The sequence below is a fragment of the Centropristis striata genome, chromosome 20 (assembly GCF_030273125.1).
Source record: "Centropristis striata isolate RG_2023a ecotype Rhode Island chromosome 20, C.striata_1.0, whole genome shotgun sequence".
In the NCBI taxonomy this organism is placed as follows: domain Eukaryota; kingdom Metazoa; phylum Chordata; class Actinopteri; order Perciformes; family Serranidae; genus Centropristis; species Centropristis striata.
In genome coordinates, this window is record NC_081536.1 from 20,453,062 (window position 1) to 20,468,699 (window position 15,638).

Below are 15,638 nucleotides of genomic sequence, written 5' to 3' on the forward strand. Positions count from 1 at the left end.
ATGGTTGCAGAGGAAGTGATAATTACATTGTCCGGTGGAGCGCCATGGGGCTTTCGTCTCCAGGGAGGTGTGGAACATCAGAAACCGCTGCAGGTGGCTAAGGTAAGGCAGGTCACTCAGCAGGTTGGTCAGAAACTGTCAGTTCATGGTTTTCTGAGTGGAAAGAAAAGGGTGGTATATTCAACAGCCTCTGTAAAGAGAAGTGAAACATCAGCTGGGCTATATTAGGTGGAGATTTAAGGAGCTGTGAACAAAGTTGAAATGGAATATTGGCTACCATGCAGGTTGGTTTGGGGCCTGAATATGAGTCATAACCTTGTTTGAGAATGATCTTCATGCAGATGCGCACTAATGCTTGATTGGGTGAACTTTAGCTTCAAGTTCAGCTGGGAATGTAAGACAACTCTGATGCATATCTTCCAATGAATGCTACTTATCCTATTGAATTGGATGAAGCACAAGGTTCTGATGACACTAGAGTGATAATTCACAGAAAATCTGCTTCATTTTTGGCTTGTTTTTCAACATGACTGTGTTACTTTGTGTCGCTGTTCTTCAGTTGTGCTTTGAGCTTTGAGCAGGGAAATGTGTACACTATAGCAGATATTTTTGTGACAATATGGTCATTGTTTCATAAACTGTTAATCTGTCTTTATTGTGAGGACTTTATGCAAACAAGCATGTTTCCAGTACGTCATTATTTAAGTCCAGCCATGCTTGGTCATGTTTGTGCCGACAGGTTACCTGAAATTAATTTGGAAGCACTGTTTCAGTGAAAAACCACAAAGGTGAGCAAGGATGGTCACAAAAGTCTAGATTTAATCCAGTTCTTGAAATGACTGCTGTTCAGGACTGATATTTAATCTTATAACTCTCAGCTCATTTTACCCCACTTAAGCAAATTCTTCATGGACAAGAATTTGGTCCCCACATTTGGCACCAGTGAAGCAGTCCAGATTTGAATCTTGATCTCCATTTTAGAAGGCAAAGATTCACACATGAGCCAAAGGGGGATATAGTATACTGGATAAAATTATTAATATGGCTTTTAAGCAGGAAAAATAGTACCTCTAAGACATAAAGTGAAAAATAGTTAAAAATAATGCAAGATGAGAATAGTTTGTAATTGCAGTTCTTGAAGTGACATAATCTGACTTCATATTCATCCTTTGCTGTTTTTACTGAGTCACTTCCATGTCCATCAATACGATATGAGGCACGAGTTGTAAAAATCATCAAACCAATGCAGCTCATTCTACAGGTCTTGTCGGTCTTGTCTAGAAAAACTTGAGTCAGCGCTCTTCTATGAAATCTTTATATAGAGATCTCTAATTACTGGATATGATAGTTCAGGTTTAAGTGCACCTGCACACACACTATACAGGCATACAGCACACACATGACACAAACCCATATATCCACTCACTTTCAATAATCGTTGACTGAGCAGAACTACTTTTCCAGATGGCTATTTTTGGTTGAGAAGCAGCAGGTCACGAGGTCAGCCAAGGTGTGCGTTTCAGCTTGTGCTAAAAAATTAACCTCATACACTATTTTTATACATGCACTTTTCAGTATCCTGCTGCTTGGAGAAGAACATATAATGTCTTTCTGTAGGTTGACATGCAAAGCAAGTGCTGATTGCTAAACTCCTGTTGTTGTTCAGGCACCACATGAGCTGAGAAATCAACTTGCTTTGGTGACCCTCATTTTGTTTCACAATGTCCTGTCAGTCATTTTGTCCACATTTCCTAAAAAAAAATCAGTGTGTGTGTATACTATTGAAAACCTAATGTATTTATCTATATGTACAGCATATACATCTAAGACAACCATTTTATTTTCCATTGTGTACCTCCTTATCATGCGCAATCATGTTCAAATAAAGGTTATTATATTAGTACGAAAATTCTCATTGGGTAAAGTAAATGTTTCCCCTCACAGACCTCACAAATTCTTTTATTTGTTTTTTAAGACATAAAATGTGCTATGGGTCATGCCACATTCAGAAAACAAACCACTTATTATAGTTGTATACACTATTTAGCATCTCAAGAATGTTTGCCCTTTAAAATGGTAATCCTACATGTAGTTGACTTATGCAGGATCTAGTCGTATGTACACAAAGCCAGGGGACACCAAACCACCTTCACGGCGGTGGAAGACAGCTGTTTCTGTCTGACCATCCAAAACAGAGTGCTCCTTCACCCCTGAGGGCAGGAAGGCGTAATCATGTCAGGTCTCATACTATATCGTCCCTAACAGGTGGAGCAGTTTGGGGCTTCACTGAAAGAGCCGGTGTGTCAGTACTGGGTTTGTGTCTGCGAGCCTGCAGGCGCATGCTTGTGTGTTTATATATATGAGTGTATGTGTATTTTTGTTTCAGTCCATGTGGTGTGTGTGTGTGTGTGTGTGTGTGTGTGTGTGTGTGTGTATGTGTGTGTGTGCGAGCATGTAAGGGTGTTATAACTGCTATGACTTGCAACCACAAGGTGACTGACTGAATGAATAGCTGACATCCTGTACCACAAGCAGGCACAGACCACTTTGAAAGGCTTAGCTAAATGCGGATGTCGGATTTAATTACAGGGCAAACAAGAATAGTTGTAAAGAAAACTTATTAGGGCCAACCAAAGAAATGTTTTCATATCTCTGAAATCTAACATACAATTTTCATTCAATACATAGCAGTGCCTTTACAGTGCAATCAACACAACATTTTTATTTTTAAACAAGTTTTTATATATATAGATATATTTATAGTTACAGTTCACAGTATTTTTTATCAGGTACTGCTCACCAGTTCTGTGTCCTCCGGTAGCCAAGCAACGACATTTCGTTGCCGGATTCACTGTTGTGTTTTTTGTGCAATGACAATAAAAAAAGTCTAGTCTAGTCTAGTCTATCTCATTCATTGTCATTGAAAATTGTCAAACATCTGCTTTGGATTTATTATAGGACATAGTGACATGGTTTGCATAGACCTGAGGCAAATTAGGATGGGCATAATGCCATGGTCCTGACAGATATCAGGCACAAATAGCAAAGTACCAAATGAAGATGGCTGCTGGCTGGCATTTCACTGTGGAAGTGTGTATGAGTGCCCCACTCAAGCTGCAATATGTGGCATATGTCCGTAGCAAGATCAAGCTGTCAGGACAAAATCTGCTCTCTGTCAGTCACTATCACAAACCAAGGCAAGAAAGCACCATAGCTCTGTCAGGCTTTAGTTTTTATTCGTGTGTTACAAAGGCCAAACACACAATTCTAAGGGAACTAAGGAAACAAAGACAGATGAAAAGTGTTGATGTTTGTACCCTGAAAGACTTCAGAATAGATGGTAGATGGTTTAATACCAAAAATATGATGTAAGCCATCAAAACTTTCATCATCAATGTGAGAGTTTGAAATTTTGCCCTCCTTTGCTTGTCCAGGTGCGTAAACGCAGCAAAGCATGCAGGGCTGGGCTTCAGGAGGCCGATGAACTGATGTCCATAAATGAACAGCCATGTGGAACACTGTCCCATGCCCAGGCCATGGACCTGATCGACAGCTCCCCTGGGATATTACACATCCGGGTCAAAAGGTCAGAGGAACTAAAGAATTATACTCTCACTACTGGATAGTTATAATGGATCAAATAAACATTACTGTACTGTATGCTCAAGTCTAAAATATATTAAACTTTCCAATTACTTGCAGGGTGCCTGCTGGTTTTCAGTCCGTGGTACTTGTGACCCGTGCCCCATCTCCCCGTATAGACAAAGAGTACCGTGCTGCTCTGCGGGCCATGTCACCCACCCACCCCCATCACGCACCCGTCCGTGAAGTCCACCGTAGCCGCTCCTCCATAACCAGTGGATTGACATCTCCACCTGGCAGTGAGGCTTACTATGGAGAGACTGACAGTGATGCAGATGTGGCGGGCTATGAGAGGCAGCGCCGACAGAAACGCCGGAGCCCCAGCAACTCCACTCCAGGGAAACCGACGGGACGAGCCTCTCCAGAAGGCGGGGAGACATCAGAGATGAGTGGCTATGACAGCGCTCCAGATGCACATGTTTACCCCAGTTTGCTAGATGGACGTGGGGGAGATGGAGATGGAGGAGGGGGCCTACCGGGGGTAGCACGGAGGGAGGTGATTTACCAGCCTCCTGCTCCAGGAATGTGGTCCTCCCAGACATCCACTGAGACCTCCTCCATCATCTCCTCAGCAGATGACCAGGGGCCACGGGATGGAGGGCAAGAGGAGGATAGTGGCTTTCTAGAGCCAGCCAACGTGCCACTGGTATCCCCTGAGAGAGCAAAGGAGGCCCTGATGTTGGGCTCCCGCAGCCAGCTCATACCCATGGTTGGTCCTGTGAATAACCCGGTCGATGAGGAGCTTACAACGACCTACATGGAAAAGGCCAAACAAGCCAGTAAGTACAGCTAAGAACAATGGCAGAAAACTGTGTATCACATGGGTTCCCCAAAATCATGTACACACTCCTAATAAAGGTCACGATTAAGTTAAGTCTCATAGGAGATCGATTCCTCATATTCAAATATTTTTCTTAAGGATGATTTTTTGTGTTATTTTTGTTATTTGTGCTATTTTCTATGTGCTATTACTTTGCAGCAAAGAAATACAATCTACTGATTGCCCCCGATCCCATACAAAGGAAGAAAAGTTCTCAGATAGCTTTATATCAGTGTGATACTGACTTTTCTAGACAGAGATTATATGTACAGTACGTGCCTACACAGAGCTGATAATATTTCCACCTACACTACCTTCCTTATTCACAATATCCACTCTCAACAAACAGTAAACGTACTGTCATTTTGTAGCAACCTATATTTTCCCTATTTGAAAATTTACAATATTAACCATAGTGTTAGACCACCATAACTAACTAAACATCCGTAGGTTTTCTTGAAAGCACTTAGTTCAGTGTGTCAACCTAAGCTACGTCTTGTAAACAGAGCATGTCTGGTTTACTATATTTACCTCCAGTTATGTGGGTAAAATACCCCAGTGGTCTATCTGGGAGCACTGAAAACAGCCCACAGCTGTTTTTAGGTATCAAGAAGCAAAGCAGAGATACTATAATTTTCTCTCCCACTCTTCTTTCTCTGTGTTTTTTGTGTTTCTGTAAAATGCCCCAATATAGATAGCTGTGCTTCAATTGAGCTAGATTGTAAAATGGTATGAGACAGATAAAAAAGGGAGCATGAACCAGTAACCTTGACACCCAGTTGGAGATTGTTTGTGTATCGTAATGTATCATTTCTATTATTGAAGCTTGAGAAATCCAACCAGTTATGTCTTACCATTTCTGATATGCACAAACTTTAAACAGAGGTAAGAAATTGTGACAATATACTGACAAATCAACAGATATTAGATACAGAGCATTGACACTGACCAAGAATTCCTTCCTACAAGTTGTCATGCTGTCCATCATCGGTAATGAGACCAGGAAAAGGACAGAGCTGGGCTTTTTAAGGTCAATGGGCTGTTTTAAGAACTTAAATAAATGTACTCTTGTAAATCCCCCTTGCCATCACCGAGTCCAGGTTTAACATTCTAATGTCCGACTTATGAACCCAGTCCCAGACAAATTAAGAACTCCCTTCAAGTGGCAGCATATTGTGGTAACAAAATTAGGTTGCCAATGATAATCCTCTTAATACCATAACAAGTTAAAGGATATGTTGCAGCTACCCTTTGAAGTTCTCCTTTCAGTCACCTAGAACATGCAACTTTCCATTAGCTTGCAGATATTTCTGGTTAAGTTAGATGTCAGACCACATAACACTAATAATGTCCAAATATATCCTTCACCCCAGCTAATGTGAGAAGCTGAAGGCTTGCCTGGAATTTTCCCGTTAGTGCTCTTGTGGCAAGTCAAAAGAAAGCCTGTTGGAAGGCATGGCGGTTAGGGCAGGTTAAGATGTCAAAGTCAGTTCTTGATTTTATGGTTAAATCTGTTACTGCAGAACTATTTGCAGTACATATGTTATAATTTTTTTTTACAACTGCTTCTAATAGTTATGGCTTTCATACCCTGCAGAACTGAACCGAGGGGATACTCAGCAAGACAAGAATGTAAAGGAAGCCAAAAGCAAGTGTCGAACAATTGCGTCACTACTGACTGATGCTCCCAATCCTCACTCCAAGGGGGTGCTGATGTTCAAGAAGAGGCGGCAGCGCTCCAAGAAGTACACCCTCACTAGTTTTGGTAGTGTGGATGAGGACAGGTGTCAGGACTCACAAGAGGATGAGGATGGGGTATTCCCAGGTAGCGAATCAGAGTTTGATGAGGATGGCTTTTCTTCAGTTCCTGACCCAACTTGGGATAGTGACTACTTGGATATGCTGGAGAAGAGGGCAACTGCAGGCACTGAAGGTCGTGGGGATGGGGCAGAGGATGCTCCAAGTCCAGGGTTGAGTGACACTGCAGGCAAGGGTGCCCAGTTGTTTGAGCAGCAGAGGAAAAGGGCTGCTGAGCATGCCAAGAAAGTAGAGGCAGCACAACCTCAGGCTCCTCCACAGTCTCAAGTCCAGGGGCAGGCTCAGATGTATCAGATGCATCCAGAGACACAACCACAGATGCAGCCAAACCAGCCTCAGCAGATGACACCTTCTACCCCCATAGCCATGCAGCAAGAGCTGCCTCCTGCTCCAGGTCCTATTGGAATGTCTAATGGAGACCTATCCTGCTCTGCAGTTAGTACAGCAAGCATGATGATGTCACCTCCGCCTGTGGCACTCAAACCAGCCACTGCTTCAGTAAGTGTTCTGACCAGACCTGCACCTCCACCTGAGACACCATTACCAGAACTACCTGCCAGTAATGTTCTCAACAGAACGGCACGTCCTTTTACTCCTGGCTTCATCAGCATTCGAGCTGCAACTGCCCCTGTAACGTTCCGACCATCTGTCACAAAGACAAGCCAGCGTCCAGCTTCAGCAGCTGTTGTGCCACCACCATTCTCCACAGCCTCTGAACTAGGCATGAATGTTGCATCATTAACAACACAGCTAACCCCTGGTTCTCCGTCAGTATACTCCCCACCATCCTTTGCACCTCAAGGTCCTTTGCCCCCAACACCAGAAGCTCCTGTTACCTATTACCCTCCAGCTATATCTACCTCTGTAGAGAAAATGCAGTCAGCCCCACCGATAACTACTGTTCATCAGGCTCCATTCATGGCTGTGCCCCCAGTGTCTATGCCCTCAATGTCCCTTGCTCCACAAGCACCAATGGCTCCTGCCCCAATGCCTCATGTATCTCAAATTGCTGTTTCACCTGACCCTGTAGCCCCAGTGCATCCACTTCAAGTGCCAGTTGCACAGCCACCTCCACCTCAATTTTCCAATGTGCCTGTAGCTACAGTTTCAGTGGTCTCTCAGTCAGAAGCTGTAGCTCCAACCCCTGTTCCTGGTCAATCAGGTCGCACAGGAATCTTACATGATGCCCGACGGCGTGCTGGCAAACCCAAACCTATGTTCGTTGTACCAGATGTCAAGAAGAACTCCCCCAATCCAGAGCTATTGAGTATGGTGCAGAACCTGGATGACAGGTCCATCCGACCCAAATATGGCCAGCCACCGCCTGAGGCCTTCTATGATGAGGTAGAAGAGGAGAGGAGTGGTGAGGCCCCCCTGGCGAGAGGGCCTCCTCCAGTGGCACCCAAGCCTCGGGTTATCCATGAGACCCCACAGTTTCTTCAAGCAGGGGGTAAGGGTGCACAGCTGTTTGCCCGTAGACAGAGCCGCATGGGTATGTATGTAGTAGACACCCCACCTGAGACCCCTTACCAGCAGGAAGTGGCCTCACACGGTGTAGCCCAAACTCTTGACTCCTCCCTCAATCCTTCCCATCCCTCTCATTGGAAATACTCCCCCAATGTCCGAGCTCCTCCACCCATTGGGTACAACCCACTCCTGGCCCCCTCTATCCCTACTGGGCCTCAGAGGAATACAGGCAAGCCAGAAAGCAGAGGTAGAGGAGGTACCCAAAGAGAGGGCATCAAAGCTCTTGATTTCATGAGAAGGCAGCCCTATCAGCTCAACTCTGCCATGTTCAACTATGGAGGTAGTGTTGCTAATCTGTCATCCATGCCTTCTTACCAGGCCCAGAGGCAGCAGCAGGGTGACTACACAATGATTGGAAGCTCATTAATTTCACCTAAACAGATCCCCATCAAAACAGCCCGGGTCTTCGAGGTCAAGCGATTCTCCACACCAACACCCATGTCAGCTCCCACTCTGACGCCCAAGGTCATTGCACCTCGCTCGGCCACTACCCTTGGAGAACGTTTGACTCATTCCGGCATGATCTCTCCACCTCCTGCTGATTTCACTTCAACCCCAGCCCCTTTCTTAGGTCCAGCCCAAGTCAGTGCCCCAACACCAGTTTCACCTCCCTCCCAATCAGCTGGACTACCCAGCCTCCCAAGATTCTCTGCCGCCCCTATTCCACACCCTGTGCCCCCTTCAGTCCCTAAACCTTACACTCCAGTATCATACACTACTGGGCTCCAGCAAGCCAAGCAGTTCCAGAGCGCTCCTGAGCTCAGTATCATTGCCTCTTTGCCCCCAGTCAAGACGGACACAGTTCAGGCACCAAAACCACGTTTTGTAGCCACCAAGGGAGGTGTTCAGCCCCGTGTCTGGAGGCCAGGGGCAATGTGATCACCATAAATCAGTCGCAACCACACTGGGACATCTTCATTTACTATTAATTTAGTGTTAAAATGAATAAATGAATTAACAACTATTTTGTTAGTTGTTTCATTGTTTAAGTCAAATATAGCATTTGTTTCTCAAATGTGACAATATTCTGCTTTTCTCTTCTCACATGATTGTTTACTAAATATCTTTGGGTTCTAGGTTGGGCTTAGGCTTTGAGAAATTGTTATGGGCAAATCTCATTGATTAATAAAAAAACTGACAAATGAATACACATAAGCAGCCCTACATCCATTAATGTCAAATTCACATAAGGTAAAGTAATACAGGTGATACATTGATTTAGTATAAAGTTGAAATCCAGAAGCCAGTCATGTTTTTCAAATATGTCAGAATTGGAATAATGGTAAGAGATCATTAATATCTACTTGCTATTCAAAAAGCTGCTTATTACATTTATTTAGCTGCCAACACATTAACTCACACGTGTATCTGAGTGACAATAATAGAGTATACTTGCACATACTGTATGCCATTTCTTACACCATATGCCTGTCCTGGGGGAGGTTTGTGTAAGGCTTCTGGAGATCTCTTTCTACTAATTTAGCAGAAATACCATCTAAACAGAGCCTGTACTGAAATATTCTTTGAAACTTGAAATGTCTGAAAGATGATGAAAATTATTAGTTGCGGTTCTGATAATAGAATTAAATCACTGAAGAAATGTGTTGTAGTATGTTGACAGGTGTATAATTAAAAGTACTATTCAGTACTTGTCCAAATAAATTATGTATACAGAATATTTTTACCCCCCTCTGTTTATAGGATTGTCAAGAAGAAACCTACGATGACCCAGTCTCCTTGTCCAGGGGTTTTACTGATTAAATTGTAAAATGTTTTTGACGCCTCCGCCTCTGCTCACCTTTGGCCTATATGTGAAGACAAGGTCTGCTCTTGCAAGTGTTAGTAAGGTTGTGCTAAATACCTCTGCTCACTATAGCCAGGGAGAAATGCTATCTTTTTAGCATGGGTCACATTCATCAAGTGCCCATGCTGTCAATGAATGTACGCTTGTTGCTGGATATCACAGCTTTCATTAGGCACACCAGAGCCTCTATAGTGTCAGTGTGATCTTTGCAGATATATACGTGAATTCTAAACTTTTATTAAACTAATAACACAGTTGAAGGAATGTGTATTTTGTTTTGTTTAACTGCATTTTATTCCGGCATGGTGCAAGGGGATGTAAATGGATTGAGAAGCCCCTGAAGTTATAAAAGGATTCAAGAAATGACAGTGGCTGTGGGGGAGGGATATTAGCAGTGTAAGTAGGCAGATTACTGGATGGTGCCATAGCCCACCTTTTGTGAGTTATCAGGATTTGGTGGTTGAATTGTACATAGTTATGAAATCCCACAGCCTGTAGAAGTTAACAGGGATGAGCGTGAAAGTTTGGTACCTGAAGTGTGCTGCTAAAGCTAAAAAAGCTGATGGAAAGAAGCACAGATGTTTAGCTGGTGTCTTTCCATTAACAATGGTTGCTATTAAAAAGTAAGGATAAACATTGGATGGCTACATACCTTGAAAGTCTAGGTTTGTGCATGGAAATAAGTAAGAAACATAGAAATTAATATATTGTTTTAAGTTGTAGAGTTCTTGGAGAGATACTTTTGTTCTTTTCTTTTTTTTTACCATTTTTAAAATATAATTTCTCTTAAAGCTTTTTTATGATATTATGGCTACAAAAATTCTGGAGCGTGGATATAGAAAAGTTGAGGTGTAAAATATGCTAAAAACATGTTTATGAATGTAGTTTGATGAAATAAAACATGTTAAAATGTTTGCTATTAATGCTGAGTAGAAGTTTATACTGACGAGGAGACAAGACATTTGTAGAGGAATAAAATTAGATCTGAAAGCTCTCCAGTTGTCTCACGTCTGATTTTACACTGCCCCCTGTTGCTGACTGTGTGATACTGCGCTTTTCTTCTTGTGCAGTATATGCATGCATTAAAAATATTAATTATAGAGTATGTAATAACTGTAACTGTATATCAGTTTTAATAAATAAAATATAATAAATATGGACGAATGGGTGGATCTATGTTTATCAATACCCTCACACACACACACACACACACACACACACACACACACACACACACACACACACACAGAGCAAGTATTTTGTATTGTATGTATGGCCTCAATTCAATTACATTAGGTAAGATGAAGAGAAAATCTCAGTATTCGCAATATTCAGAATCTAAGTGATAGCACTATGATGCTATGCTATGCTAACAAGTGGACTAACTTGATAAAATGTCCAAGTAATGTGCATGCATGCAAGCAATTCTAGGCTTTGTCATGCTTTGTCACTATAGGGTGCCCCATTGAAAGATGTTTTTTTTAAATTATTTATTAAGAGTTAGCAATAGAGGAAGGAAGGAAGGGAGGGAGGGGGGGGGGGGGGGGGGGGGGGAGAAAGAAAGAAAGAAAGAAAGAAAGAAAGAAAGAAAGAAAGAAAGAAAGAAAGAGGAAAAACAGACAGACACAGACAGACAGATACAGAGGAACAAAAATCAAACAGACTGCTCCACCCTGTTTTGAGCAGAAAGGATTCTTCACTCACCCTTGAATACAAGTCAAGGCCATTTGATTTCCAGAAGACGCAGTGAGACCTTAGGTGAGGTGTCTGCAGAGAAAACAGCAACAAAATGTAATTTCAGGACCTAATTCGGTAGTGTCAACACATTGTGAACTGGTGTCCTCAAAGACTCCCATTTATCCAGAGCCACACAGAGGTGCTATGGTAGTTAGATAGACTCTACTGTTACTTGAAAAATCTGAGAATATATCTATTAAACAAAAAATGTTTTGTTTTTCACTCCAAAAGTGAACATCACAGCACCGCATTTAAGAAAGCTCCACATTTAAGAATGAAACAGGAGTATGTGCATATATACATGAATTGTGACATTGCTGCCAATTCTGATTCATTTTTAAATAACTTTGTCATTAGGTACATTTTTAATATTTGAAGTCTTGTCCATTAATAAATGTGGATTTAATGTGTGAAAAGCATAGGCAAAAAGTCACATCTCCATCCTTGAACATTTGTGCCTTATATGTTTGCCACCGAGTGGTGCTGTGGAGTCATTTCTGACAGAGAGTGCAGTCAGAATAGCATTTTGCTGCCAACCTCCATGCTCAGAGGGTGCCTATATATAGGGCTGCTAATATTCAAACATAAGACTATTTATAGGAGGAAATGACATTTTGTCAGGTCGCAACTGTAATTAAGAATGCTTTCTTAATTTAACTGCTTATAAAGATCATATATGAAAATAAAACAGGCTTCTCAGTTGCTGGAATGTTTCTATTTCAAGATATATAAAAACATAATGTATTGTAGTCTCCATGGTACACATGTATGAAACCATTATCCTTTCTTGTGACATAAATCGAAGTACATAGAGAGAAGCCAGATCATTCATCAGATGATCTGATTCTTAACATTTCTTGATGTTACATCTCCATCTTTCTCTTTATTATAATATTTGGTTGGCGCTGCATGTGCCAATTATTTATTTGCCCAAGAGGTCTTTGAGAGTAGTGATATGAATATTTCCTATTTTTTCTTAGGAGGCATGGAAGCTTGTGGAAGACGATGGTTTAAAACAAAAATGTGAGGAAAAGCCAAGAAAGAGAGGCACACAGAATTAGGTCATAATAAATACAGAAATTAAAATCAGCCTGAGAAGGCCTATGCACAGTAAGTGAGTTTAAAGAAGTGATATCAGGGACTGGCACAGGCAGTGTGTGTTGCTGCAGAGCCAACAGGGACTCAAACAACAAAAGATGGATTTCCTCGCTTTTTCCTTTATGTAAGACCCCATGTGATCAGAAGCAAGATTGAAAAGCTTTCATTTATATAAGCTGACTGTGTGATCTGGGTGTATGAAGTGATCACACAGCAGATAATAGAAAACCTTCTCTAGATTTTGGATTGAAAAGGAGTTTGAAGATGGTCTCAAATTACTGACTACTGAGGCATCAAGACAAAGAATTGTGAGGGGAGGCTGGAGAAGAGCATGCCTAAAATAAGCAAATTTGAGCCAAATTAAGGTGAGACATTTATAATAAACTATGAAGCTCAGATCACGCAAAATGTATTACTTTCCTATTTACAAAACGACATAATGCAACAAAAACTGCACAGTAGCTAGCATTCAGTCTCATTTTCTATTTTCATGTCATTTGACAAACCATATCTTTCAGAGGCAAGAAGACAATCTTGTCGGATTCAGCAGAGGCTTCAGAGTCCTAAATTTAAGCTGAGCACTAATAAAAAACTACAACTCATAGAGGAACCCCATGTTTATGATGCATGCATGTTTAACTGATGATCATGTTCTCACAAATATGAGAATTATGTATCATCTATGGAAAATACAGTTCACAAAGCTGCAGCGAAACTCCTAAAACTTTTTTGATCAAACAAATACTGATCTATTTTGCATACTATTCAGATTTTTTGTAATTACATATCATAAAAACATTATAAATTTAGCGGTTACCATAGTGTTGTAGAAAACATAGCTACCATTGAGCTCACAAAGGAGATTGTCCCATCTCTAGGAATTTGGGGCTTTAACAATCTGAGGAGAAGAAAAGAAACAGAAAAGGGAATAATATAGTATTTTTCTGCTGGAAATTTGTATCCTGGTATTGTGGAGAAACATTTACAACATTGTGCCTAAAGAATTATGCTGATTTTGGTGGATTGTCAGTTTGCATAAATATTTTTTATACTTGCGGCGAGGGGGTGGCAGGTGTGCTGTGCTGAGGAACTTTGGACCCATGACTTTCTAAAATCCTGGCTAGCACCCAAATCTTAAAATTTTCATGTATCCCTGCTGCATCCCTGCTGCAGTTCTTGAAATGCTCTAAAAAATAAATTAAAAAACACAAAGTATACTGCAGGACAAGAGATACATTGCTGTTGGTGGTTATTGGCCTTTGGGCTCTTCAGAACATTTTCTTGTGTTTTGTATGCACTAGCTGTTTTAGCCATGCAAACATTGTTAGAGTATCTTCACACGTTTGCATCATGTCCAGTCACAAGGCGCCTCAGAGAAACTGAAAATGAGACAATCTAGTGTCACGTTAGAGTAATGTAGGGAGTAAAGGAGCTAACCTGCCCTTTGATACACAAACTGACATGGCCTTAATATACACACATATATATGCTTAACCTTAACCTTGCACTGTGCATGTATATGTATCCCAAACACACCCCAGAGTCCTTTGAGGTTATCTTATAGCTGAGTTCTGTTCCCCTCGTTCTTTGCTACTAAATATAGGCTTCTGAACCATCTGTGAGAATGATTTTGTTCCCTTAATATCCCCATCAGCACTTTCAGCTGGCCAACAGAGACTTCTCCCCCCGCCTTAACGCCCCCCCCCCATCCCTATTCATACTCCTAACCTCAACCTCCTCCTCCTCCCGCCTTGACACCAACACTGCTGCTACCCACACCCCCAACCCTCTGGAAGATCTGCCATCAGAGTGTAGGGTGGGTTTTGCACTCCCTGGGACCTGGTTCTAGCCATACGTAGGGTCAGAGGCACTGACGGATTTGTAAACTTGTGATCCAGATCACCAGAATTGAGCCCTGGGTCTCCTCTTCTCTGTTTGGTATTTATAGGTCTGTCTCTCCTCCCAGGATTACAACAAAAACCCGGTGAGTGGATCTGCAACCCATCGGTGTGCTTTAACTCATAACCTAACCCTAAAACAGCTCGGATTTAAATTCTAGCAATCACAAAAATGGGGAGAGGGAATAAAGACGTGCAACTGGTTCCCACTCGTACTTTCTGCAGGTTTTGCAGCTGATCTTGTAGTAGCAAACCAGATTATGACTTTGACTTATGACAATACTTGATTCTACCAATGATTAAAGTAAAATGACTATGAAAGTTGCTTTGCTGCTTTTAGATTTTCTTGGGAAGTCTTAAAATGACCAAAGGAACAGGTGAATGTGCTGACCATCCCTCTCTGTGGGCGTTGCAGAGATTTTATATGGTGTTATCAAATCCTGACAGGGGGGTGGTAAATTTGAGCTTGAAGGGGTCCCTAAGCTTATAATTATTTAAGGCAACAACAACAGCACCCAAAACCCTCCATGTTAACATCCAGAACTATGCCAGGTCTCGCTCGTGCTTTGAGGGAGGTTCAAACATATGCTGAGAATTGTTTTCTGGAGGTGCGTATTGTGTTCTTAAGGGTTGTGTCAAGCCCATTTGATAGCCGAATGACGCCATTACGCGTCGCTAAAATGTCTTGGCTGGAAATGGCTTTTAAAAATAGCTGCAGTGGGTTGAGTTACAGTCAGTAGATGTGATGTGATGTTTTGCCACTTGACTGGGCCTTAAAGAAACTGTTTAGAGCTGAAGGTGTTGATATGCATGTAGGAAGACAAAAAACTGTAAAATAAAAACACACAGGACACCAGTTACATATTCCAGACTCGGGAGGCAACACAGGTTGTAATAAATTTGGTTGTTAATGTTAATTTGCTCCAATGGTGAGTGCTATTTTGACAGATGAGACAGAGGAAAGTATTACTCCCACTTTCCCTGCCTACATGTTCCCATGCAGGCTGCAGATTGGGGAATATGATCAGATGCTATTTTATGATCGTGAGGCCTTCACTTTCAGTGCAGTAATAGCTCCAGAATTGATGGATTCCAACTTTCTCCCTGAACCACAGCGTGCTTCTGTTTATGTTGAATGCTCTCGTGTACAGATCTCATGTCCCCAAGCAAAACAGAAACAAACATTAAGCTATATATGTTTCCTTTTGAGCAGACATCTGTTTCGCTGGGGTATGTGGGGAATCTGAGGGCACTGACATCCCCCTTGAACTTGAAAAATGAGGAGGGCCCATAC

The 15,638-nt window shown here is 41.9% G+C and overlaps 1 protein-coding gene and 1 long non-coding RNA gene across 6 annotated transcripts in view; one reads left to right on the forward strand and one right to left on the reverse strand.

The window, feature by feature from the left end:
* On the forward strand, positions 1 to 8,686 carry synpo2la (synaptopodin 2-like a). The gene is made up of 4 exons (XM_059359743.1): positions 1 to 102; positions 3,435 to 3,586; positions 3,703 to 4,421; positions 6,060 to 8,686. Exons 1-4 carry the CDS (start codon positions 1 to 3, stop codon positions 8,684 to 8,686), a joined length of 3,600 nt encoding a protein of 1,199 aa, XP_059215726.1.
* The window catches only part of LOC131993738 (uncharacterized), a 21,751-nt gene continuing 6,137 nt past the window's right edge, over positions 25 to 15,638 (reverse strand). The window contains exons 4-6 of one of the 5 annotated variants that reach the window (XR_009396347.1): positions 13,264 to 13,344; positions 11,316 to 11,378; positions 25 to 153 (exon numbers count right to left, since the gene is read on the reverse strand). This is a non-coding gene — a long non-coding RNA (uncharacterized LOC131993738). Of the gene's footprint in view, positions 154 to 4,108; positions 4,396 to 11,315; positions 11,379 to 13,263; positions 13,345 to 13,522; positions 13,633 to 15,638 lie in introns of those variants that run through there. The other 4 variants (XR_009396348.1, XR_009396349.1, XR_009396350.1 and 1 more) reach the window with 4 other exon arrangements.

Excerpts from the sequence above, each read along its gene's own strand:
- synpo2la (XM_059359743.1), top strand. The coding sequence starts at position 1 with ATGGTTGCAGAGGAAGTGATAATTACATTGTCCGGTGGAGCGCCATGG. Across the intron at positions 3,587-3,702 it reads TTACACATCCGGGTCAAAAG|GGTGCCTGCTGGTTTTCAGT; the intron begins GTCAGAGGAACT and ends AATTACTTGCAG. Across the intron at positions 4,422-6,059 it reads GGAAAAGGCCAAACAAGCCA|AACTGAACCGAGGGGATACT; the intron begins GTAAGTACAGCT and ends CATACCCTGCAG.